Source organism: Hippoglossus hippoglossus, chromosome 24 (genome assembly GCF_009819705.1).
Source record: "Hippoglossus hippoglossus isolate fHipHip1 chromosome 24, fHipHip1.pri, whole genome shotgun sequence".
Classification (NCBI taxonomy): Eukaryota; Metazoa; Chordata; class Actinopteri; order Pleuronectiformes; family Pleuronectidae; genus Hippoglossus; species Hippoglossus hippoglossus.
Window position 1 is genome coordinate 6,910,845 of NC_047174.1, and position 27,886 is coordinate 6,938,730.

A 27,886-nucleotide genomic window follows, 5' to 3' on the forward strand; every position below is an offset into this window, starting at 1 on the left:
CAAGCGCTTCCGTTGTCCCGTCTCTGCCCTGGAGTCTCCAATGAAAGCTTGATCTCTTAATGGGGCTTTGCTGTTTGCCTCCGCCCACACAGCAACGCTGTACCAGGCAGCGCTTTGTGTTTTCTTCCTAAAGAGGGTTTACCATGAAAGCAGGGTCGCTGCCCCCTCTCCACATTATCGCTCCAAGGAACTTCCTTACTGTAGGAGGATGTGTGAGTGGAAGTCTTCTTTCTTCTCATCTTTCCCTGCAAGGTTCACTGTGCTCGATGAAGGTGGTGGGTGGGTGTGCTAAGATGGCAGGAGAACTGAAATGGAACTCCCAGATCTTACCGCCTACGCGCCGTTCCCTCATAAAGGCATCAGTTCTCTTTAGTCTGGCTATCTGCCTTCTCCATGTCAGCATGGTTGTCGAGCTTTGTGTGATCTGCCGTGACTCATTCATCATCGTGGAAAGCAGTGATGTTGCTCTGCTTTATTTGCAGATAGAGCGGAGAGTGAACGCCTTAGTTGCTTTTGATAAATGTATGCAGTGTCGAGGGGTTGTGGCTTGTTCAGACGTGTCAGCAGGACAGAGAGGATTTTACACTGTAGATAGATTGCTGGAGGACATCAGAGACATGTGGACAAAACCTAGTTGCAGTAATTTTAGTTTTGTGCTGCTGTGTCGGTAGATTTTCTTTGGAGCTTCCGATTTATCATCATTTAACCGGGTTTAAAGGAACACTATGGACTCTTTGACCTCTAGTGGTCTTGTGGAGCAATTATGCTCATATTCACATTCATTATTTTAAATATTACTCGAACAGACTGCAGGTTCTAATGTTCAGAAAACACATCACTTTCCTCAAACTGTACATTTAGTTCCTCTCTCTTAAAGGCCCCCTCCCAATGTAGCCCAGTCTGCTCTGATTGGCCGGCTGACCCACCCTGTTGTGATTGATCAACACATGGAACACATGTCTCCTATAAGTGTCCTGATTTATTTTATAATGTGAATAGATGTCCTTGATATTATTTAAAGTCAGTATCTTCAGATTTCAAAGAGGTTTTTTGCAGAAGACTGAATGTGTCCTCATGGATGTTAATCGATAGACCAATTTGGTCTAATTCTGGATCAAATACATACTGTAGGTCAGAGGCATCTTTCACAAGAGAGGGCGCTGCTGTCTCTGACGTGGTTTGCCAGCGTTGCATTGAGCACAAATATAGTTATGTTATATTACACGCTTTCTTGGGTTTATGATTAAGGTTTTAATTTGATTAATCTCCAGGCAGGTAATGACAATCTGTCATCTCCTGCATACTGAGTGTTTCTTGGCTCTGATGATAGTTGAACAATTTCCTATGAGCTCGTCAACATGCACTTACGATGCCCGTGCTTACTGATTTAACAGTGAGTGCAGAGATGCAGGGAATCTTACGTAATATTTATTAATTTCATTTTATTGTCTGTCATTCAAACATATGTTATATAAGGTCTCTCTTATGTACAATGTTGTTGTTCCACTTTCAGCAGTATGACTAAAACGTATTGCTTTTTGCTTCAGTTCATCTTGATGGGTTCTATATGACACCTGATATCTAGTGTGGTGCACTAATGCATTTGCTCTCTATTTTATTGATCCATTTCCTGGTTGCCTAAATATGTTTACCGCCCTGCATGAACATACAGAATAGCAAAGATGGGTTGTCGAGTTTTTGCATGAGGGGTTTCAAAATGTACTTCTTCTGATTTAACCCCACAAAATAACCATGAAACTCCTTTGACTGCCAGTGACTCATCCTATTTTTCTGCACATGCCCTTCTTTTGGATTCTTCTTTACAGTTTTGACCTATTTCTATTTAATACATTTCAAAAATAGAATCATCAACCTACATCATTTGTTTGTTTTTTTTGTCAGCCATTCAGGGGCGGCACAACAACAAGCTGTAAAAACAACATTGACACAAATTTGCGGGGCCATTAAACCAAAAGCGAGTTTAAAGAGTAACTGCAGAGCTATGTAATAAGTTCACAGTAGGAAGTCCAACATTCATTCATTCTCAGTATGAACTTGTGTTTGACAGGGGTTGACCTGAGCCAGGCTACACAACAATGATAGTAATCAGTAGCATACAGCTCTAACAATATAGTTTTTTTGTTGTTAGTTTTTTTCTGTTTAAGTAAACTGGTATCTGATGGGTACTCTGTATATGACAATAAGCTGAGTTCAGGTATAAAATTGGTTTTTGAAGGGGAAATGTATTGGAACTCTCTAGCTCTCTAGCTAAAATCCATATTTGTGACCCTTCTTTGCTTTGCAGCCCTACAGCCCTTATTTTTTAAGTTGATGATCGATAGTGCTCCTGCAATCTCAGATTCTGCTCTGTGTATATATGTGCAGTTATATATTAGATTTGATATTTGGTATTACATTACAACTGGACATTTTCTAAGGTATATGATATGTTTTTTAGATTGATTTCTCCACCCTCTGAGCACCCGCAGCAGATTTCTCTTTCATGCCAGTGCAGAATGCTAATTTTTTCTTCTCTGTCTAAACACAAAAGTTTTCACATTCATACTTGACTGCACAGAATTCTTGACTTACAATTCAGCTCCTCTGCTTTCACACTGTTTGGATTTGTTCAACATTCAGCCTTATTTCCTCTGTCATATTTTATTGAGGCTTCTGCTAGTGTTCACACAGTCGGTAGAAGCATTTGCCTCAATTTATTCATCACAATAAATGTCTGTACATAGCAGAACATGATGAACTCTCAAGGACACAGTGACACGGAGAAGAACTTGCAACGTGACAAATAAAGAACACAATAACAACAAACAAAACACAGATCTGTTGTAGTTATTAAGACAGTTCAGAGTGAGGTGGAGGCATCTCAAATTTTTCACAGCAGTGCAGTGGTCTCGGAGAGTCAGACTTTTAAAAACACCTACTTGAAGATTTGAAATTCCTCCAGAAAAGGAAAAAGGAAAGGCCTAATTCTCAAATTTGTCCTTCAGAGAAAACCTGCTTTCTTTCAGCTAACCTGATCATTTTATTTTAGTCAGTATTGTACAGCAGCTGGTTCTGGTATTCTCCAGTGTTACAGAAGATTTGTTTTTGCTGTTGTAAGTCCATAAGCTACAAACAGTATTTGCAGCACTCGCTTTCATGTTAATGTTTTTTCTCCTCTTGATGGATGTTGGAAAAGCTGGAAAAATTCAAGTGTCCATTGGAATGAAAACCCTTCAGTTTCTGTAATGACAAGGCAGAAACCATCGAAGGAGAGCACTCTTGAATTAAGGCATCTCTTCTTCTGTGCAGTTCTCATATTCCGTATTAATATAGTGCCTCTTATATCGTTGCTCCGGTTGCCGTGGCTGTTGATGTGCTTCATGATGTTGAAAATATGCTTTAATTGTACCGTAGCTCTGCCATGTCTCCAGGGAGCCCCCCCTCCATCAATGTGCTGTAGGTTCCTTTTCCCTGCAACAGCTGCAGCGTTTTATGGTTGACGCTCATGCTGGATATGAAATTCACTCTCTCCAGTTATCAGGGACTAAATGATTTGTTGCTATTCTTGTCCTCAAACTGGCCTGTCAAGGTACAGATATTGATCTCAATCAAAGAGATGAATGCCTAGTTTCAGGGCTGGATGGATAAAAACAAGGCATCAAACTGTGCAGGATTTGCCAGATGTAAGCCTCGAGGTTATGTTAAAACTCAATACTCTCCTCACTTTTTGAGGGTTAGATATTGTTTGACTCATGAGCTGTAACCGACTTTATACATCAATGTCTCTTCCTGTGTATCCAGGTAGAGCTTTCAGCTGCCCATCTTGTCATTTCTCATCTTTTCCTTGGCTAAAACTGTATCCTCCTTTTTTTATTTTTTTTATTTCAGCTACTGGAAGGCAGCTTCACATCCCAGGTCAGCCACGAAGTTGACGGGCTTGTCTTCCAGCCATGCGGGGTAAGCCTCCATCTCTGTATGTACGGCCGTCTGTCATTTTTCAAAGCCGCAGCGCCATAGCCGCAGGTTGATTGTCAGGCGCAGTCCTTTCTTCCACCGAGCTCCTTCATGAGACAGTTTGTCAGTACCAGCCGCCATTTGTCACTCTCCATTTCAATCTTGCCTGCAATTGTAAAGGAAACCACCCTCCTACATGGATTCACATAAACACAGACCTCACTGTGAGATGCTGCACAGTAAACCAGACGTGTGTGTGTGTGTGTGTGTGCGTGTGCGTGTGTGTGCGTGCGCGCGTGTGTGTGTGCGTGCGCGCGTGTGTGCGCGCGCGCGCGGCAGAACCACACTTTGGAATACTGATTTGTGGAAAATAATTTTTTTATCCGTGAGAGTAATGCGATTTCTTTTGTCCTGCGGTGGACTCGAGTGATACACTGACCAGCAACAACATTTAAACCAGTTACAGGTTTTAATCCTGTGGCTGATCTGTGTAAATAAAATATCTTATTGTAATATTAATGTAGATCATGGACAGATGCAGTGTATTCAGTTTTTTTTCGGCCTCATGCTAAAATTGTTCACATTTAGCTCTTCATCTACACTCAATACTCACATTGACATAAGTATTCAGACATTTTACCACGACCCTCGGGTGCTTCAGCTTCGTTTGATCATCTTTGATCACACGCCATATGAGCTCTCACAAATGACAATGGATATCAAGAGGAATAATAAAGCCCTGAGGTCAAATGGACTGCGTGCAGAGTGCAGACAGGATTGTGTCGACAGGGGCTACAAAAAACAAACGCTATTACTATATTATTATTTGTTTTGTACTTACTGTAGAGGTTCCTTCAGAGCCTATGAGGGGTAATCTAAAAGTCCAAGTTGCCATGTTTTGGATCCAAAACCTTTAAGTGACTTTGAGTTAACTGAAATACAGGACCATGGTTTGGTTACTAAAATACCAGCATAACGTAATATTGGTGACAGATGAAAAAATTAACACTCAACATCACTGGCTAGGAGGATGTTAAGCATTAAAATGGAGCTTTTACATGAATATGAAATGAAGCATTACAGTGCAGCTTTGATAAGAGCATTTTTCAGAGGGCTCCATCTGTTAATTACATTTAATGAATTGGACAGAAAGATACCAGATGTCACATTAGCATGAGAGAGTTTCTGTTGTTTTAAAGCAGAATATAACTGATTTCAAAATTCGGCCCCCGCCTCAACCAGTTGTTTGTTTCTCCCTCTTGTTGAGCATTGTCAGCTCCTGTCTGTGATTTGTGAAGTAATTATCATACAGCCATCAGATGGAGACAGTCCTCTGGAGAGCTGGCGATGAAATTTGGCGGCGGTATGTTTCAAACGGGGGAGACAATGTGTATCTCTAAAGCAAACCTAGCTCCAAGGCTGGCAGATTACTGTCTTGATCAATACATATATATACATATATATATATATATATATATACATATATATACTACAAGCACATATATTAGCATGTGCTTGTAGTTTGTGACACTGATTTCTTTGTGCCTTGTTCAATATAATCTTTCCCCTGTATACTTATATGTATTTGGATGTCAGTTGGATTTGAAAAAGGGCTTAATTTGCGACATTTCTCTCACATCAAAACAGCGCAGCTAATTAGATCAGTTTCTAATTTACTACACTGTACAAAAATGATCCTTTACTGCATGTTTATTTACCTAAAAATAGGATGTGGTAATTAGTTTCTTTTTTAAGCTGCCCCGTTATGTAAGAAAAGCTTTTGAGAATATTTTTGGACACCTTATTTATTTTCCAATTTACATGCAATCGACACGGGGGAATGTTTTTGGGATTTAGAGCACCGGTGTTGGTGCTTTTGATGCAGCCCTACATTGATTCGAGGTGATGTTGTCCTCTTTAACATCCGTGAAAAAGATGGATCATAAAAAATCCAGGCAGGAGGAAGATGTTGAAAGCATGTTAATCAACCACGGATTGATTTGCTGTGGCAGAGGTGCATTTTACAGTTTTTTGAAATGGTTGCTGTTCATCAAGCAGAAACAGAATCAGATGGACCAATGTGCAGATGTCGTGTCAATAAGTCGACTGATTTTAAGGACAGGTTGTCGTTCTGTTAAATTTTTTATCAGATGCTTTCTTTAAAAATCCCTTTTCATATGATCCGCTGTCAGGGTGGAAGTCTTCTTCACGGCACTGCAAGACTGTGTGTACAGTTGATTTCAGAAATTACCACCCTAGACACAGATTTCCCTTGTGTCCCATTAAGACTGTTCAGGCTGATCTGTTATCAAATCACAGTTCACGATGTTTTTATAACAGTTTCATAAATCTGACAGAAGGAAATCGCTCCAAACTCTTGAAGGTCAACAGCTGGTCGCCACTCAAACAAATGGGCCGAAAAACTGGTGTTGATGCAAATTGTCCGTCATCTGATTTGACGGCCTCGAAAAGAAACAATTGTTTAACACTGTCTGGGTTTACTTTTCTATTGCAGTAAACATGTTAACAGCTTGAGCAGGAGGTTTGGGTTTTATGGATCTGCCATAGACAAAGAGAGGCTGTCAAAAGAAATAAAAATAGATTTATTAATTCACATGCATCTAACCACACTCTGCTAATGAGACCGTTGCTAACAGAATAATCTTTGTAATATCTTTAATCTGTTTATAGAGATTAGCCAAAATGCTGTGTAGACCTAAAACACCTACAAAATGTATTGCTGTTTTGTGTAGAGGAACGTTTGACTTGTGTAATAAATTAAACTTGGTATCTATACTAGATGCACTAAATATTGGCAATTGCCCCCAGAGGCTTATTCATCATCTGACGATAGCCGATTAGCTCTGCGATGGCTAACAGAGTGCACACAGGTACTGTTCTGATGATACACAGGCCATTGTTAAAGACATACTTTAATGGTACTAACATTCCTAAACAACCACAATCATGGAAAAGCAGAGTGACACAATTAACTTACCAACATAACAAATAAAATTCAAGTAGGTATACGTTTAGTTTGACATATGTACCTCTTAAAGAAAATGGTAGTGCTAATATCAGTAATTCAAACTGGACTGTACCCGTCGATATGTGTTGTATGTGAGTTGTTCCCTAGTTACAGTGTCTAGTCCTCTTGCTGCAGGGGACGTGTTTAGCAGGATCACACTCAATAACAAGCAACCGAATGCGAAGCCTAATGTGAAAGGAGATAGTCTTTTGTGATGGCCTTCACCAAATAAAATTTGTACAGCACAATTGTAAACAGCCATTTCCAAGAGGTTATTAAATATTCACAAGGAAAATTAAGATTGCGATGGATACGGGGATGGAGCCTGGCTGCTGCTGCTGCTGCTGGCTTTTTTTAAATTAAATGTTCTCTTTTATAGGAAAATATTTAATTGAGTTTAAAATGTCATTGTTTGAAAAGGATTAACCTGTTCTGTCTGCAGGTTCTGTCACCTGTTCTGTCTGCAGCGCACGCCCAAATCCAATCACCAATCATGAGCCGTGCACACACAGTGTGTCCACAAACCATCCACATTTTCATGGTCACCTTGAAAATAAAAGAATAAGTTTGTCACTGAGTGCTTTTCTGAATTAATTCTCTTTTTAAAAGGCATTTACTCTTTCGACCTTTAGCCTGTGTCATTGCATTATTGATTGACACTGTTGGAAGTCCCCTTTATATGCCAACCTATGTAAATAAGCCATTATTTGTGATGGATGCAGAGCAGTGGCAGCTAACATTTTGGGTGGAGGGGGGATGTTTTAAGATTTGATGTTCTGCATCTGGCAATATTTTCTCTTTTTGTTCAATGTAGAAATCTTCTTTGTTAGTAGAAACAATGACATACTGGTTTATTTGCTCTGATTTATTAATTCATGAGTAAATCAATATCAATATATTATCCTGTTGTGCCCAATATGTCATGTTCAATTACTCCTTTTACGGCATTGTATGTCACAACAAATACATTTTAAAGTGAAGCTGTTAACCATTATGTATACCACCGTTTATAAAAATGGACGTCGACTTTCGCTTTCACTTGATTTATAACGTCGGGAGCCATTTTCCTAAGACGTTCATGTTAGCATCTTTTTCGTTAACATGCTGACATTAGCCTTTAGCTCAAGGTTCCGCTGTGGCTAACTAAATCTTCATGGAGCTGCTAGAATGGGTGGAGACTTTTGGGGTTTTGTTTTCTGTTTCACCTTGTCAATGGGGAATTTTCTGAGAACAGAAAGCATTTGAATTAGATGTGTGATGATGCATTTAACTGGTTTTAGTTTGAGAGTAAAGAAGATGGAGCGACCCATCCTGTGACAAAGAGAGACACTGTAATCGGATCTATAATCAGTATCCGTGCCCCAGGTGGAATCAATATGAGGAGATAGAAAAAGACATCATTGCTGTGAAATCCCATCTAATCAATAACAGAGAGCAAAGGGTTTCACTTCATAAGACTTCTGATCTCACACTAAATATTTGATAAGATTTCATCTTACAAACTCATTACTCATATATTAAAGGTCTATTCACAGCAGTTTACAGCACACGCAGCAGTAGGATGAATTTAAATAGTTTTTTATCACCATCACTGCAGGCGTATATTAATGTGTGTCTGCCTCAGATTGAGATTATTTTCCAAAGTCATTGATTTTTGTCAACCACTACATCAACTAGTGTGATGTTAATCTCTTTATGTGGATGGGATTATGGTGGTCTCGAGGTTAATCTCAGCAGGGGCTTGAAGTCAGTTTTTGTGCACACAAAGGTTTGCTTCTGCAGCCGCTCCGCCGATTGCTGGGCGTGTTATCTCACCCGACACACGGCGTCCTTGGAATATGGTTTCTTTGTTGAGGGAGCACTGGAAAGACTTTGAATTTATAACGGGACCATTGTCACAGACGGCAGAATTGCTTATGGGGGAGAACTCCAGGTGGTGATCTCTGCACAAAGAGTATCAAGAAGCATTTCTCTTCTCACTGTTGTTTTATGGCAAATCATTTTAACTCCACTCAAAAAGCCAAGTCAGTACAGAAGATGTGATTTGTATCAATTCTGAGCCCAGAGAAGTTAATTTATATTGTGAAACAGACTTGGGTTTGGGTCGAAACATTGATTATGGTGCATTTTGTGGTTTCTTGAATCCATTTAATCATTTTATGTGGGATTTGTTATTCTTCAGAGTATCTGTATGTCACATCTCTGCACCATCCACCTCAATATCTAAACTTTCCCCTGTCCCTGTATTCCTCAACTGCAATTTATTCTGAGACATTTACACCAAAGGAACGAACACAGACACACACACACACACTCACATATACAATGTGACTCTCAAACAAATGGGCCAGTGTGTCTGAGCTGTAACAGAGGGAGCTTTTTCTCTGGGGAACAGATTTATTGGACTTTTCCAGCCTTTTGTCTGTAATCTGCAGCACACTTAAATAAGTCTGCCTGGAAGCAAAAAGCTGTTATTGAAATGAGGCTTTGAAAAAAGGGGTAATCAAAGGATTCATCTTGAAGCACATCCTCAAGCAAGATTCTTTCTCCTCAGTAGAATAACATTTTCTACATTTATTTAGCTTTTATTTACCATGCATGGCTTCTGGCATAATTTGTCATGTTCTCCACATCTATAGTTACAATATGTGCATGATTATAGACAATCAGCCCTTTTCTCACTTTGTTATTCTCCAAAGAAGATAACACTGATAGCAATAATAATAATAATATGAACACAGACAAAACAAACCAAAAGAAACGCTCCCGAAAAAATAAAAGCAGAGACAATTGCAAGACAACAAGACAGTTGCAAAAGCTCTTTGAATATTTTAGTGGAAAGATGAGCCTGTCATACTCTATATTCATATGGTAATGGACTGTTTCTGTCACAGATTTGTAGGCACAGAGACATATTGGCACAGAGCAGGAGGGAAGGGAAAAAAGGGGAGAAACGACAACAGCAACTGTACAATACAGGGAGGGTGTGCAAGTTGTGTACAAAATTGGATATTGACAAGCTGCAGTCAAGGATATAGATTACCCACTTATATTTAATAAAAGGAATCCAGGTTCTTGAATCATTTTTAGGTGATCTACAAGATTGGACCTCAGCTCCTCGGTTTGAAGACGTGTCATTTTTTTTGCTCTATTGTATGAAAGAGGGGCCAGACTTCCTTCTACCTAATCAGGTTGAGTCATTGTGCCAACAGTGAAGTATTCCAGATATCATATTGTATATCACATATATATACTTCAAATATGAACAGAACATACAATTAGTGTCGCCAGTGATTGGTGACCTCCGATGTTTCAAATTCAAAGTCCAGAAGATTCACACAGAGCGAGTGAGCGTTTCAATGAAGTTTCTAAAACATGTCAGACGCAAAGTGAAATACAGAACAAATCTCCTGTGTGGACCCAATTTTCTGGACATTTTCTGGAGTTCACGTCTAAAAGAATGTATCATGGGGTTATGAGCTTTATTAGAGTCTGCAATTCCCAGAAAGACATTAAAAAAGAGTTAATGTAATTGATAGTTAGATGATATTCAGTCATTTGAATTTACATTTACTCTTAATGTGTTTATTTTTTCCGAAGCCATGCAGCCACACCTGTGCTTTCACAGTGTGCATCACCCTCAGCTCTTCCTCCCCTCACTCACAGCCTCTGAACTCACATCCCAGCAGCAGGAGCAGATTTTATGCAATCATTACATGCAAATGAGTTTTGATAGATTAGAGATGTGTTCCCTGAATTCAAGGTCAGGTTTTGAATGTCTGATGGGCACTTCAATAGAAAGCTCTTGTTTTGTATGTGCAGTCACTTATGGACAAGTCTAACAATAGTAATGAAAGCGCGAGTACGACTGGCAGCGCTCTTTCCACTCTGGCATTAATTCGAAGGTTGTCTATTTATTCAATCTGCAGTCTGATTGGGTTTTTCGCGATGTTGTTGCTATGGCTCTGCTGGCTTGGATTCATCTAAAGTGAAATTCACTCTGGTTGAAAATGTAGTTTCAGAGTTTTAAACATAAACCTCGTGGATTCTCCAGGGCTGGTCGAGGTGCACAGTTTATATACTGTTGTTTTCTTAACACACAAACCATGCAGACCTTCTTCATTATGCATCTTAGCTCTTCAGAAGTTGGTATTTCTCTCTCTTTAGTTCAGATCATTTATCAAGTAGCCAATCAACAGTAGGAAGAGGAATATTTCATCACTTAATGCATTTGTAGATTTCCCTTTTTCTGTTTCATTTCACATTACAGCAACATAAGTGGGCAAGTTATTTCACAAATGGTTATTTTGATGCCTGTGCAGCATAGCATAACTAAATGCACTGAAGAATGTTCCCTTCCACTCCCACGTTTTCAGTAGAAGAAAAAAAAGTCGAGGCTCTTCAAAAGATACGTGCCCTCTTTCCCGGCTGTCTAGTTAACTGCGGTGAATAGCCTTTTAAAAGAGGATTGAAGGACGCCTCCCACACTGAGAGCACCACAATGGACAATGCAGAAGGACACTTCACACTCTGTTCCCTTCTTTTTACACCTAAAGCAACAAAGTCAAACTACCCATAACTTAACCAGTTTACTAAGGTGGACTCTTTGAGTTAGCAGACCTAAGGCGAGACTTTCACATATGAGTGAATCGCCCATTTGTTCATTCTCATTAAGCCAATTACTGCCAGTTGAATATCGTTTTAGTTTCTATGACGACAACTCTGCACTGGCCCATCGGAGCTGAAAGCTGGACCGACCGTATAGCTACGGAGACGAGTATTCTTCAGCAATGTGGAGCATGGTGAAAAAATGTGAAATAGCAACCAAGTTTATGATGTTCCAAATGAAAAAGAAACTCAGCATTCAGAGGAAGGATTACAGTCTAAACCTCAAATACATGCATCAGCCGTGTTTGTGTATTTACTCTCAGAGCCAGACGGAGGAGAAATGGCACTGAACTTTGACAAATGGGATACAACATGGGATGTGGAACAAGACAATAGCATTGTATAATATAAAGAGTATAAGGGTAATTTTAGAGACACTGGCCTTCATAGAAAAAGCCTTTTGGAAAACTTTTTATCAACCTGCAAGATTGTCATGCTATTCAGCAAACTCAGGCTTTGGGCTTTGTGTATGTGAAGCAGTGGGTTTCTTTTTGACAAGTCGCTGTACTGTATGTTTCTTCCCATGGTGATTTTTTTGTTTTAATGCTGTCAGAGGACCATACGTGGGTGGAGCCAGGAACTCCTCATTTGGGCATGTTGTTCTGACAGAGCAGGTCCTCCTGAGGAATCCTGTCCATTTTCCACACAGTTCCTCGGAGTAGACTTCTGTTACCGGGCAACCTGACAGTGACAGAATCTGGTCATCTGTTCCCGCCTCCACCCGTCATGCCTTTACATTTCTCATGTTCTAGTGCACTTGTCGCACTAAATGTCAGGCAGGCATAAATAATCAAAGAGACGTTACTGCACAGTGAACCACAATGGTGATGTGTGAAAAATGCAATCATATTAAATCATTATTTGGAAGCCTCATTATATTTACATATCTATTCTTATGCATATTTATTCTTATTCATAAGCTTATCCGACCGTAATAGTTCGCACTTGTAATCGCTTCATTTCAAATATGAAGTTCATGAACAAATGATACATTCAGCTCTCCTTGTTTTTATCCGGAACTTGTTTGCATTTCATGACGCTGTTGATACACAGACACACATTTTTAACCTAAGATTACAGTGGAGCCGAATTAGAATGAGAAATGATGCTGTTGCTTAAAAATTCTGCCTGGCTCACAAATCACTCAGCCATTAAGTCGGCACGGGATATAGGTTGACAATAATAAATGACTTCTCGTGGAAACACATTTGTCATCCGTGTTCATTGAAAGGAGATTTCATATTTATTTACCCCACAAATCATCTTCTGTATTGTAATTTGTTTTTTTGTTGGGGGGGTGTCCCTGCAGAGATACAAGGCTGGGAGGTGTGATGAAATTCTCAAGTGGAAGCCCCCCAATCTCAACTCTGTGGACTTTCGCCTGAAGATCACCAAAGTCGGAGGAGAAGGGTAAGTCCCAGTTGCTAGGGAAACGCCTTGCTTGACGAATGTAATAGAATCAGTCACTTTGCGAGACACGGCATCACACGTACACAGATATGCATGTACATTTTCTATGTGTGCAGATGTCAAAAGCGATCATTTCAAAGAAAGGCACTGAATATCTTTGGCATTTATCCTTTCGCTTTCATGCCATCTTTTTTCTACGTTTCCTTTTTGGCCTTGGGGTTCAGTTTCTCTCACGGTCCGCAGAAGTTAATATACTTTACCATCATCGCCTTCATTCGCTCTTTATATCTGCAATCCCATAAAAGTCTTACTTGCTGCATGCGGCTATATGTGCAAGGGGAAACATAACTGCCCTTCTCTTTTTCCATCGTTTGTTTATTATTCTCTGTAGTATAAATTATTCAGACGCACCAGTGCTTCTCGTAGCCCTCATCCTGGTAAACATCTCTGCAGACAAACAATTCTATACTAGAAAAGACAATTGATATCCTGTAGGTATTTTTTCAAGCCTTGGATTTATTTCTGTCTCAATTATTTTTATTGAGAAGCACTGATTGAAATTTTCCAAACTCCTTCGATGTAACAAGTATGATGTCACGGAGGCTGTGGCTGAGGAGGTAGAGCAGATCATCCGCTAATGACTAGCTCCTCCTGTCAACATGTCGAAATGTTCTTGGGCAAGGCCGTAGACTATATATAAAGACGGATGATGCATCTCCACTTCCTCCCACTGTCCAGAAATGAAGCTAAAATATACGGCATACAAACACAGCCATCTTGTGCATGTGGAGCCAGATTCTGGAGCCACAGTTGCGAGGTCTCTAGTCAGTCTCAGCTGTCACTCTATATAGCATCAAATAAGTTATTAAAATCAAACTTATATTGGTCTTAATTAATACTTGAGCACACATAAGTACCTATAATGACCGAAGCCATCTTTGAGAACAATTTAATTGACGTGTAACACAGAGGAGTCCAGTTGCTTCACCTTTGGGAAGCTGTCATGTTGTCCATCTTTATAGACGTTAAGCCATGTGGAGGCCGTTTCCCAACAACTATTAAGTGAGTTGGGTGATGAAGCACTTTGTTAAAGTTTAAGTGCCCGTTTACAATTTAGTGTGGTTACATTCCAACCGAGCATTTTAGCTGATGTTAGGATTTAGCTGACATAGCTGCTAGCATGGCTGTAGCCTGTGTTATTTTCCATCAGCACGATACACATCTCTTGGTGTACTTTACCGCCGCTCGGTCTGTGAGTATTTTCTTGAGTGCGAGTACACAGATCCACAGCTGTCAGCTCACTGGTCAAGCTGTCTTTTCCTCTGAGAGCCAGGTGACCTCTGCGACCGTCCAAGCTTTGTAGCAGCGAGCCTGCCACCACTCCCCGACAACAGACTGAGCTGATCACAACAGGCCACCGTCACTCATCGTACACCAAAGCCGGCCAGCAGGCCAGTTAGTCAGCGTCTTGACTCGTCTCTGTGTGGGAGAACACAGACCATTATTGTTACCATTTCAGAGCGTTCTGATATTTTCCCCGAAAGATGCATTTGAGGAGGTGGAACACTTCTCAGAGCTCACACTCGGTCTAGGTTTTCAAATCTTTCCTTTAGTTACTGTCTGAGAGCGAGAGATGGACAAACCTGTAAGGAGGTAACAACTGTTTATTCGTCAGCCCACACAATAAATCCTTGAGCACGTCTTTGTGTACCGCTGAAGCACACACCCTTGCAAGTCTTATTACCTTCTCTGAGCGCAAGCACAGAGGCAGACGGTGATTATTGTGGAGAGGAGGAAAAGGACAAAATGGAAAGTTGAAGCAATTCCATAAAGCGTGATAGCGCCCCTCCCAAGTGTGGAGGTGAACAGTCCTGAGTATTGTATAGATGGCTTGAATTATGGATAATTGGAGCCAGCATTCTGTCTCAAGAGGCAATGAGTAATGGTTACATCATTATTCATTAGGTGCGTAGTGACATTGAAGACCCAGAAAGGAGGAGCGGTACAGTCTGACTGGCTTGGTTCGGCTCTCCAGAGGCGTGCATCCACGATTCTCTGTTACTCTGTGGACTCGAGTGTCATTACAGCATCTTTGTCTGTAATTTGTATAAAGGATCCACAGTCTCAGTCTCAATCAGGTACTCACCGTCTTGAAGTATCAAAGTGACAAAGAAAAATACCAAAGAAAGAAGCTTTTGAGGCTTATGGAAATTCATTCATACAATCCTTTTGATGGATTATTTTCCACCCCTCTTCTGTTGGTGCCTCTGCTATGAAGTCCATTTTCCATTTTTCTATAGGTTGTGCTTCTTGACTCCAGATGTCTGGTTTTCCAATAAGAAGATTTAGCCAGTGATTATTGGCCATTTCTCTCTTACTGGCAGTTCTTCCTTCCCCACTTCCTTGTGATAGCTTTCTTACTTGCTACCATAGACTGTATGTAAAGATGGAAGACATGACTGCTCCCTCAAAGTGAAGCCAAATCTTCTCGATTACCCCCCTGGTGGCTGCAGTATGGGTCAATTTCCCCATTGCATGTAGTGCTTGTGTGTGCATGATTGCGGGACAATAAAGGAATCTTAACCTTAAGGCCATAAAGCCAGCCTCCTTCATGTAAGTGGATGGGGACATGGACCAAACTAAAAAGTTTAAGTACACATTTAAACGTTTTATCTTAAAGATGATTTCTGTTATTATAAGTCATTCTTAACACACTGGTGCCCAAATTTCCCCTATGTTTGTTTTAATTATATTTGATGCTATAAAAACAAGCTGAAACGTCATGATTGACAGCTGAGACTGACTCGTGATTGGTTGAGCATGTTGGATCAGGAGGATGTCGATACTGTCATTTTCCCAATTTTAAGTTTCCGTGTTTGACCATTTTGCCGTTAGAGTTAATCTATTTTGCAACAGAGTGTCCATTTCAACAATATTATGAAAACCCTGTATCATGTCTGGGAGTTTGATTTGAGTTTTATTCCTGCAGCTTCAGTTTTATGATCCAAACAAATGTCACAGACCGTTTTAATAAGCTGCAGAGACGGATTTGTGTGAGGGAGACATTCACTGCACTTGTGGCGTAGTTCACAGCAAGTGGATTTCAGATTTGTATGTTTCAGTCGACAAACGGGAAGGATTCTGCATAACAAATACGGAGCCTGTCTTTCCACTCTGAACCCCTCGTGAATACATTTTGCTGTATGGACACAAAGATGCTGGAGTTGGCGTCTCAGACGGCCCGACTGTATCCAATTGGCTTAATCCAATAAACATATTTTATGGTCTTTAATGTCAAATTTTCCACTGTGGAAGTGAATTTTTGAGAAATGTTCACAGTGTGATTATGATTCATGAATATTAATATTCCTGTGCAGCATACACCAACTCTCATTCATCATATTTATTTTTTTACTGTCAAAAAATCCCTAAATACCTAAACCAGTAATGCATTGGTCCATCTCACAATAAGTTTACAAGTGAATAGTGTTGGACCAGTGCCACACACCATATAAGTTATTAGCTTAATGTCCATTACTCCTTGTGAATTTATATAAATACACATAGTTCCACAATGTGATCCTTTGAACAGGAATGGGTTAAATGAAAGGCCACCCGAGCCACTGAGGACGAAACTGAGAGCTACCAACATACGTGTGTTAGGATCTTATTAAATTTGGTGCCATTTAAAAGCTTCTTGATTGTTTTAATAAAAAAAAAAAATTCTGCCTCGTGTCAGATTCTATTTTTATCACCGTTTTGTGCCGTAAAGGTCTCTCGGTTTAACATAACTCATCTGACGCTCAGTCTGTGGAAAATTGCAATGCAATTTTAGACAGCAGGACTCCCTCACCTCCAACATTATGAGTGCAATATCAACTTAGCATCGTGAAACAGCTTGTGAACGGAGGAGTCTGCTCCTCTGATATATGTTCTCATCTGTTTCCTCATCTGTTCCGCCGCCTCTGGCAAAAGCCTCGCCGACATGTTAGTGTTGTTTTCAGAAAAGTGTGTCATCAGTACAATGCTCTAGCTTTGAGTCCTGCAGGTTTCGCGAAGAAGTCTTTATCACACAATATGTAATTCACAAGTATTAATAGAAACAACAATGGGAATAGACTTGGCATTGAAAGGTCTGCAGAGTGTCCATTACTACATGGCAATTTTGCTCTCTTAATGTCTACTGCTGCTTCCTTCCTGCTTGTGCTAGCTATCATTACACAGGAGGGGGGCTGGGGTCGATGGAAAGACAAGTCTCCAATTTCAGCTCCAATTGAAATCTCTGAATGAGGTTTGCAACACACTAAGTAGTCGCACGGTAGTTTGGTGGACAATTTAGCCGAATAGCCCCCCCGTTATTTACGTTTCTAAAAATGGTTCACTAATATGAAAGCAGCGCACGTATATTGGCCGTATTCGCGTCTGCAGGCACATGGGGATGTTGGTGGTGGGGGGAGGCAGGAAGCAGTATGTGATTAAGACATCTGTTGGGTGTGAGCCCCTTGGATGAGACAAGAGAACCGCAGAAGTGTAAACATGAACCCCAATGAACCACGGTGAGGGCTCACAGTCCGCTCTCTGACAGAGACGCTATAATACCCTGAGTCTCTAATATTATTGCCTCGGTGTCTGAATGGGCTCATACTGTCGTTTTTCTCTGTGAGTTTATAAACATGAAGCTGCACAGGGAGACAGAAGGGCTCGGATAGGTGTAATCTCACATCTCTGCCGTTCTGTTACTAGCTGCGAAATGGAAGCGACGTAGTGATTTTTTTCTCTGCACCACTGTTACCACTCAGATACTTCTCCTGTTGAGATCCTGTGCTGAGGGTGTTAACCGTGATCTTTTTTATCTCCGTAGGCTGGTCCCGCAGACTGTCGGCCTGCTCTACGTCGGCAGCTATGACAGGCCCTTTGCACAGATGAAGGTGAGAAAGTAAATGTGTTGTTTTGTTGAATTCATCTACTATCCAAGAAGCCAAAGCCCCCCCTGGTGCTTTTACAGCTTCCTCTTTTGCATGGCATAAGATTTTAGTTTTGGTTGGAGGCTTGTAGCAAAGCTAACACTGCTTTTGTGACATGAAGATGCAACATGTAGCAGTTAGATTAGTTGTTTGTGTAAATGTACTGAACCAGGTCTTTATCTGACTTGTTTTAGTGTTTTAATAAATAATTTGAATAAAGTCAGAATCATTGCAGCAACATTTTCACATCACCACCCTGCTGCTCTTGATTTTTTATTTCTAACTGAAATACCTGCATTTCTCCTTCATTCATTCCAGTCAGCTTTGCTTTCAAAGGTGAAAAGTCCTGATTCAAAGTCTTTTGTTGCTTTTAAGAAAGCAAAGCAAGGTTTGCTCAGTTATATCATTAATTGATTTATCACAACTACTTTGGTAACTGATTAATTAACCGATTCAGCCCCAGAAGTTTCATAGACCTTCTCTAATTATATAGTTTATAAATGGAGTATCTGTGATTTCCTTGACTTTTGACCAAACAAATGTCACCTCTTTGCTCCAGAAGATAGATATTTTTTCACAATTGTTCGGACAATTAGATAGATTAGATAAATAGATAATGAAAAATGCATGCGAGGCATTGAAATTGCACGTTTTGTCAAAAAATATAGTTTTACACTCGTGATTAATTGATTATCAAAGTAGCTGCTGATACATTTTCACCCCATTCAGATAAACTATTAATTAACTAATCAAACTCGAACTCTCATTATCTCGCGTTCATTATTTTCCCATTTTGTGTCTGAACCATTAATTCAGTTGCTCTTACTGTAATAATGAGATCATGTTTCCTGGTTTCATAATGTCTGTGTGAATACAGAGTTGCGCATTACAATAGTAACCTACCATTGTTCTATGATTTCTATTCTGATTCACATTTCTATACAGCTATTTTGCTGTATGGAAATTTACCTAAATGGCTCTTATTATGGCCTTTCGAACAGTGGTGGTTCAGAAACAGTAAACAAATGTTTCTGCTCCCTCAGGTATTGTCACTGTTGTGGTATATTCCCATGTATCAGCCCTGAGCTCTGTGACTGAACAAGGTGCAGTCTCTGTTCGCTGCTCGGCCTGTGAGCTCCTCTCTGGGAGACCGAGCTGAGACCTGCCGCCCCGGGGTCCTCTTCTGTCTGCTCCCATCTTTCTATTTTTGTTGTGGAACGTGTTTTACAGTCAGACCAAGTGCGAGTATGCTAAAAAATGGTAATTACATGCCAGCACAGGACCTGGCGACTCGTGGTTCTGGCAGCCTGAATAATGTTCCTGATATATCTGACATGAAGTGCCACCTCTGCACAGTCTGTGTGCGTTTGTTTGTGGCCTGCAGGGCTCCACAGCAGAGATTTATTGCCTTGCTCATCGGCACGTTAGAAACGTTGATGTGTCTGTTCGATCGCACGTACATTTTCCAGCTCATTTGGAAACCCTCAGCTGCTGGTATACAGAAATTAAAGCTGTTTTATTGGTTCAATTCTTCCAATTTATCTCATTGTTGTAATTCCTTTCACTGTCGATACCTACAGGGGTATAAATGTTTACTTTTCTTAATTTGGAAAAGCCTTTCCAGACCTACATATGAATTAATGCATGTTAAAGATAAAAGTGTGATCACGGTGTGAGATGTACTGATTATTTCTCCTCACTAAGGAAGAAATGTAATAATGTGGTTTCCTGTGGCGCCGCTGCCTTCTTGTTTATCAGGTGTAATTAGCGAATGCTGCAACTAATGCAGTTTCTACCACTGCATTACACGGCCAAATAGTTTCTGTCAGTTGGAATCACTTTGTAATCAGCAACTTAATTGGTGATTTGTAGGAACGCAGTAACAGGTAGCCTAGAGGTCCAACACAACGAGCATGATGGCCCAATGAGGCAGCTTTTAAATAAACTTACAGGTTAATCAAACATTCAACGGTTTTCCTCTACAGTGAACTGTTATGAAAGACTCGGTCCCACTCACTTCCAGCTAATAGACCGAAAAGATCGGCTTGTTTACAACCGGTCTCATCGTTCATGCTTGTTGGACCTATTTTTAGAGATGCACAAATCTGTCATTTTCTCCCTCAGTGTTGATTCAGATTCCCAGGCTCAAGGTGTTGACAGATACTGAAAACTGTTGTTTTGACAAAACTGACACCAATCTTCTTTCCCCCCACAAAATCTAACATCTCTTTGCGTCTCTTTGTAAAAAGTGTTATATTTGTGCAAGATAACACAAAGCTGTAACTTTTTCCATTCTTATCAATAGGCGAGATTGTATTGTATTTATACTTTTTCGAAGGTTGGATAACTTATTAGTCCATTTTCTTAAACATGATTGTTTAAGTTTAACATTACCAGGGAATGGGCGAGAAAAAGATCCACTTTACAGTCACGATTCCCATCTTCTGTGATTCTGAATCGATTCACAAGTGACAAAAACATTCGTCGACAACATTATGTTGCAAAGAAAAAAGTGTGAATCCACTGCAACAGCTCAGTGAAGCACCTGGATGCTGTGCACACACACGTGGCTCATCTTTGTACCTTTAAAAATACGGCAAGCGTATGCAAGATAAATGTGAAGTATTTTGTGAATATTTAATACGCCCACACACCTACAGACCAACCAACACCCACTGCAGCACTTTACAAAACATCAACCACCTCTGGTGCGCTGAAGAGAATAACTCCACAGTCTGTTTCATTTCTAAAGCCTGTGCATCAGTACAGCATTTTGGATTACGGTATTAGTATTTGAGCAGAGAAGCTGTTCTCCACATTTGGAAACACAACTTTAAAAATAACAACAACACAGTAGAAAACTCACCTTTAACTCACAACTCAGTCTTTACATAAATCATTTAAAATGTGATGTTGAATGATGTAAGTTACTCTTTCCGTAGGTTTGAGACTTAAAGATGAATCCAAGTTAATGCAGTTAACTTAAATACCTTTAACTTCAAATCTCTCTTAGCCCTTTTCTGTTAATCAGACAATGATCTCTAAGAAATATAGTTCCTTAGTCAAGACTAGTTGGGGATCGATTTAGATTTCCACCCCCGAACGAGCCACCACTTATTTCAAAAGTTTTCAGTGAACATTTGCTGTGTTCCAGATCTGACTTGTAGAATATCTAAAGCCTGCTCTAAATTTAATGGCTGTTGATTTCCCCCCATTTAGGTTTAGTTTCCCAGTCTGATTGAGTCGGCTTCCTGTGCGGCGCTGTATGAGTGCAGCTCATTAATCATAAACAATCTGAATGGTGCCTGACAGGTGGAGCCGCCAGAGACGGAGATAAGAGCAGCTCTCTGTCAAAGAGCGGCGGCTTTGATGAGGCGGTGAGAGTTTGGCGGCGTGCACTTCACCTGCTGAGAGCTGATACGCCTTTGACTGTTTTTTACCTTCAGTGATTTCCCCAATTTGTTCGACCCCGTATGCATCATTAAGTGAGTCGGAGACCAAGGGCTTTTAGGTCTAATCAAAAGTAGCAGCTCCTCACTGAAGCTAAGTTAAACTGGAGAGCAGCTCGTGATGGAGCCACAGCAGCAACGCCTGTCAACATGTTGACGTTCCGACTCGTCAGTACTTAGTTTATCGCTTCTCATCGCTGACGTGCATCACAGGTGGCGTGATGTCATCGCAAGTTCATCTGTTGCTATGCTTGATGGAGGGAATGATTGAAACTGGAATACAGTGATCTCTGAACTACGATAAATGTGGGCTCACACATGCACATAGTAGCTATCCATATTGGGACTTTGCATTGACTTCTATTCATTGTGAACACCCAAAGCAAAACTGGACCCCTAACCTTAACCATGACCACAATTCACATCTAACCTCTAACCTTAACCAGGACCTCAGAAATCAAGTTACTAACTTAAGTAAGTACACACAGATTGTACTTCTATCTTAGTGGCTAAAGTCTTAACCCTCAAACAGCCCTGAGGGCCGGCCAAAAGGTCCCCACTTTTCAAAAATGTCCTTCTACTGTAGGGTCTATGCTTAACATGGTCCTCACAAAGGCAGCAGAAGTAGAGGACCAAACACACACACACACTTTCGGCGCCTTCTAGACCACACCCATTTTCAAACCTGACCGTCATTTTGACCATTTTTGTGACTTCCTTAGTATGATTTTGACTCTATTACATAGTCAAAATCTATCCATGAACACACACACACACACACACACACACACACACACACACACACACACACACACACACACACACACACACACACAGTACATGCAGCATATACAGGGCGAAAACAACCCTGTCACAGCTGGTGAATAATTGCATAAGTTTGAATTTTCTTTACTTTTCCTGACTTTTGTTGCCCACAGCTTCTGTCTATTATTTAAGACCTGGCATTAAAAAAAAAAGCTATGACTGACAGTAATTGAGCGTTCTGCCCACGGAACACGTAAGAAAGACGCTTAATGATGCGGCACAACAAACAACCTCATTATTTAAAATGTAAAAGGTAAAAAACGCTGCTGTGGGTTGTGTCTTGAAAGTCTGTGGAGATTCTTTTTGTTGTTTTGTCTCTTGTGTAACTGCCACAAGTGACAGTCCTACACATTAATATGATGGGTTTTTTTCCGCCTCAGTCCGGATGCGACCGTCAGTCTGAACACATGAGATGATGATAAATGTTGTTCATGTTCACCGGGGACCTGGCGCTGATGTCATTTAATGGGTCGTTGGACTGGCGTTGTAATTGGTAGTAATCACATTGTAGATGCTGCAGCATTTGTTTGAACTCTACAATTCACAATTCGCTGGGTCATTCAGGTGACTAGTGCTGATTTTAGAGGGAGCTGATATTACTGGAGAGAAGGCGGATAATGTATTCTGCTTGAAAGCATATATTAAAGATTGAACATTGGTTTTGATGGGTTCCATCAGCGGAGGGAGCGTTTGTGTTCGCACCTCTTCTCCTTTCCCTCTCTACTTATATATTCTTTCATCTAGTCTCTCCTTATTGAAATGGACCGGAGTGCTGCCGTGCCGCAGACCTCGGGGGCCGCTTCTGATTAACTCTGGAAACGAAAAACAAAGGCAGGCTCGGGAAAACAAAATATGGCTACTCAAGGAAATTACAAACTTTGAATGTTGGCTCGTCTGTGTCGGTATCTCTGCGAACGTTTTAATAAGCCGTGGCGCCGAGTCCTGGTACGACAGCCCGCCCGGATTCCAATATTTGATATGGAAGCAGGTTGACTGTGTTTTGTTGTGCTGAGGCTGGTAAAAGGTCAGATGTCATAAACTTGGAGTAGTTGTTTGTTTCTGGTCCCAGTTTCCTCCTCGCTGCACGATGCGACAGACACAATGCTGTGAGCAAAACTTTATTTTTATGTGTCGTTGTTGTTTTTTCCTTTCTCAGGTTGAGAGTAAGGTTTGGATGCTGTCAGTTTGGGACCAGATATTTCCTGGCAGTCCAAATCCTCTGCTTTTCTCATTAAAAAAACCCCCCACCTGTGGGATCCCAGTATGCGTTGTCTGGCTGTGGCAGTGCTCTGTAGGCTTTTGTACGAGCTGCAATAAAGATGCTGGGCCCTCTGCTGAAGATGCACTCCAACCTTGACATGCTGTTTTTGAAATAATATAGCAAGTGGTGGAGGAAGTGTCGGGACCTGTTTTTTAAGTAGCAGAAGTAGTAGTTGAAAACAAAGTCCATAACAAGAAGCTTACGTTTAAAAATTTTACTTTACTCTCAGTAAAACCATCCAAACTTATAATCCATTATCTTTACCACTTAGATATAATATGTGATAAATATGCTTTGCCCGTCTCTTCTGTAACGACTGAGGCAAACAACGTATGACGATGGAAATACACACTGATGGCCAGTTAGCCAGTTAGCCTGTTTGTAGTGGATCAGGAGCAATGTGAATAAAACTTTGATACATTACCTGGAGCCAGAGCCAATGTCAACTGTGATTGGACAAGAGGCAGGTTATATTGTAGACAGGTCACCAGCGTGTCATAGGGCTTGTTAATGGCACGACAAGTCAAAACGTCCGTGTATGGCTGCTACTCCACATATTAAGAAACTGAGCTAAAAAAGAAAACCGCATCAGGTGATTATGTGTATTTGGGATTTGTCCACGTCAGAGTACAGTGATTTCATTGGGGTTTCGTGAGGATTTCCCATTTCGGACATTAAACCGAATTTTCTTGAAAGTAAAGTCAAAATAATAAATACTAGAATGAGCGCTTGCATCATTTCCATCCCTCTTATTATTCTTTACAATAAATATGAGCTTTATGTTGGAGAAGAAAGCAGAGACCGAGCTCCTCTTCTCCGCAGCTGATGAAGAGTTCGACCGCCAAAGTCCCTGATAACTGGTGGCGCACGTGTGTCGCCGTAATGATACGGATTTGGACGGATTAAGCACCAAGTGGTGATGAAGAATGGCAGCCAACATGTCACCCTTCACCAGCAGGAAGAGATCCCAGCCTGTAGCAGCGCGGTCCCCGGCTCCCTGTGCGGCCCCTTGCAGTTTCCTGGCAGCGTGTCGCGTCGAGCTTTAGGAAAGCTTAGAGATTCTGTCGCTGCTTTCACACCGGCCGCCGCCTCTTCTCTAAAATCATAAACATTTAATTTCCAGTCAGTCTTACTAATGCACTCAATGTCTTCAAACTGAGATCAGAGGGAGAAAAATATACAAATTTTAAACAACAACTGTGACTCCTCCTCCATGCTAATGAGTCGTCAAATGTCGTCATATGAAATCCAATATCTATCACGTCTTTCTCTTGGCATGTATTCTCTCTCTCTCTCTCTTGGTGTCGGCCTTCCTCACACTTTTCTTGCTTCCTGTGTGATTCCGACCCCCACTGTGAGCCCAGATGCCCCACACACAGGATCAAACAAGCTCTCCCTTCGTGGGTTTTTTGTGACTTGCCAAACACCAACGCCTTCCTGGCACCAGCGTTCACGCTCTGACCTTCGCAGCAGGTCACGTGGTCGCTCTGAACCCCGGAGGTCAGCCGTCCATGTCCACAGGGTCTCCACACAATCCCTTTTATGAAATGTCACAGACGAGCACATCGCAGGGACTCATGTTCATGTTGCTGTGTTCTCCGTCTCTTTAAAAAACCGTTACGCTATTTCAGTTTCACGTTTTTGCTTCCCGGCCGCTCCAGGATGTGTATTTTCCAAGTCACGAGAATTTCTCAGTGACTCCTTCGACAAACAAACAACAGATGCTCAAATGTCTTCTTTGACTCATACTTGGTCGTCAGTATCGTGTGCCATTTTCATACACTTCAACAGTGACACATTGTGCTCAGCGTGTAGAGTTGATTTTGTTTTCAAGGCAGAATGTGATGTAATAATCAGCGATGGGACGAGCTGGCGCTGCTGTCGCTCTGCGTCGATGAGGGTTATATCACAGAGATGCAGACGAGGGGATCGGTCTGAGTGAATACGACAGTTTTAGACTCAATTCTTCATTAAAATGTCCAAAAAGGACAAGACCTGTGTTGTATGTTTTGTCGACTTGTGTATTTACATCTTCCAACGATGTTTGAACTCGGTGAAATCCACAATTTTATTAAAGGATGTTTCATTTTGGCGTCGCATCAGCTTCACCCCTTGGCTTTGTCCGTCTCTGCAACAACTTCCAGGGCAAAACACATGACAAAGGAAATTCATCACCGTTGCGTAACGTGAGTCGCGTCAGGTAGATCTTCATCTGCAATGGCGGTGACGACAACAACTCCCATGATCCCGCGCTGCTTTACGACATTGCTAAACTAACAAAAAAACGTTATTGTTTTGTTGATAGACCCCTAGTGGCCGAAGTTACATATTGTACGTTCAGGCAGCCTTACAACAAAAGAAAATCCATGACGTTTTAATTATTTGATATTGATCTGTTCGATTTTCTAATAATCATAATCTTCTCCCCTCCCTCATCACTTTAACATTGATTTGAGTCATCCATCATATTCATATTATTTTGTCCTTGAAAATGATAGAAACACAAACTAAAAGTTACTCACAAAAAGTCACTTTAGATGCCGGCTTAAAGTTCCTACTCCTCAAATAGTTATTGATGGTGAAATAATGACTTTTATCCCATGTGAACAGTAAAATGTGCAATTTTCTGCAGCAGATTTAAACAGCAGTGTAGTGTTTCTTTTTCTCCCTCTTACCATTTAAAAAGGCAGAAATATCAAACTAACACATGTTGTTTGCTGCTGGTGCCAGAATCAACAGAATCCATCATACTGGGCTGCACATTTATTGTTTATCGATCCCACTTGATTTTTAACTTAATATTCCCTGTAGCTTTCTTTCCAATTTGTAAATTCCATTTATTGCATTTTGATTTTCAAAGCTCCCAGAAGTCTAATTTTGCCTCTTAACTGCTGCTGAGTCAAGATAATAAGTTTCAGTGTTTCATATCAGTCCTGAAACTGCAGGTACAGTCGTTATGTAGCTGTCGGCAGAAACACCTCTGAAGACCGGCTCATCACCATCAATGCGTCCCACTGAGACGCAATCCGTCTCCATTTATAATCGCACATGAGTATTTCTGTCTCTCTTTTGTGAAAGTACAAACCGTTGTCTCCTTCTCATCTGTGTCTGCACAGGCCTCTAAAGAGCTGAGACAGTACGACAACAAGATCATCGAGTGCACCTTCGCCAGCAACAGCTGGGTGTTCATGAGGCAGCGGGTGGACAAGAGCTTCCCCAACTCCTACGAGACAGCCATGGGTGAGAGCGCCACAAATTACTCTTTGTTAACATCTCAGTTTCTCTGATACCTTCCATCAGCCTGCGATGTTCAGCTCATTACCTCCACCAAGCAAAACTACTCATCTGATTTCCATGAAGTTTGATGGAGGGTTGTTTGAATACATGTTGTTTAGTGACAGAGATCCCGAACAGTTTGATGTCGTTGCCTGTGATAAAGCGACTGCAACAATACATTGTGCTTTCACCACGTGTGTAGTAACTTCCTGTGTGTGTTCTTCCTCCCTCCAGCTGTGTGTAATAGCATCAAGGAGCCCGTCACTAAGGATGTCCTGCTGGAGTATGTGGACCGCTGCACTCAGGGACTCCAAGCCCAGAACCGGAAACACCCACCAGACCCCGACGCCGAGCTAATGCCCCCTCCCCCTCCAAAGAGACCCAACCGGGCCATCCCGTAGCCCACAGCCGGGGGGGGGGGGGGGGGGGCTTCTTTCTGGACTGCTCCACAGTCACTGTGTACATCCACGTCAACCAGCCTCATCATCACAATGACGGACGTTTCAAGGCTTTCTCACCCGCCACAAATTTGCTAGTTCAGCGTGTCCATCAGAAACCTTTCATCGACTGCCTCAGCGTCATTCATTTACCTTGTAGACTTCTTTGTAGCTTTGACTGCTGGTGTTCTTATTAAAATGGAAAACATGATGCTTAGTTTATTTTTTTTTGTTTTTTGTTTTTCTATTTATCTTTTTTAAAATCTGAGCTAATTGGAATCAACGGGGACGTTGTTGTGGCTACAAATTACACCTGCCAGTGTCGACCTTGTTTGTGTTCTGTCCACCAGTTCCTTAATTTGTACTGAAGGAGGAGTAAACATTATCAAAGCTCATTGTCCCGTCGTACTGTATTTAAACCAGGAAACAACACTTCAGAAGTCCGAGATCTTATTTATAGATACAACACAAAGCTGCGTGGATTCTGCTTCTGGGTTCAGGTAAGTTATTAATGTCCTTGCTGATGCTCAGTCGGAGGCCTCCAAATGTCTTCTGATCAAATAGATCCAAGACTGAAATCTCAGTTCTTTACTGATGTAAGATTGTGTCCATCT

The 27,886-nt window shown here is 41.1% G+C and overlaps 1 protein-coding gene across 3 annotated transcripts in view; it reads left to right on the top strand.

Annotated features, from left to right (window-relative positions):
• rngtt (RNA guanylyltransferase and 5'-phosphatase) overlaps nucleotides 1-27,667 on the top strand; it is a 70,129-nt gene extending 42,462 nt beyond the window's left edge. For 2 of the 3 annotated variants that reach the window (XM_034580130.1, XM_034580132.1), the window contains 5 exons: nucleotides 3,889-3,957; nucleotides 12,960-13,060; nucleotides 17,922-17,988; nucleotides 26,676-26,799; nucleotides 27,070-27,667. In XM_034580130.1, coding sequence (XP_034436021.1) covers nucleotides 3,889-3,957; nucleotides 12,960-13,060; nucleotides 17,922-17,988; nucleotides 26,676-26,799; nucleotides 27,070-27,236 — 528 coding nt within the window. In that variant the 3' untranslated portion in view covers nucleotides 27,237-27,667. The remainder of the gene's footprint in view (nucleotides 1-3,888; nucleotides 3,958-12,959; nucleotides 13,061-17,921; nucleotides 17,989-26,675; nucleotides 26,800-27,069) is intronic. The other variant, XM_034580131.1, reaches the window with a different exon arrangement.
• The last annotated feature ends 219 nt before the right edge of the window (nucleotides 27,668-27,886 follow it).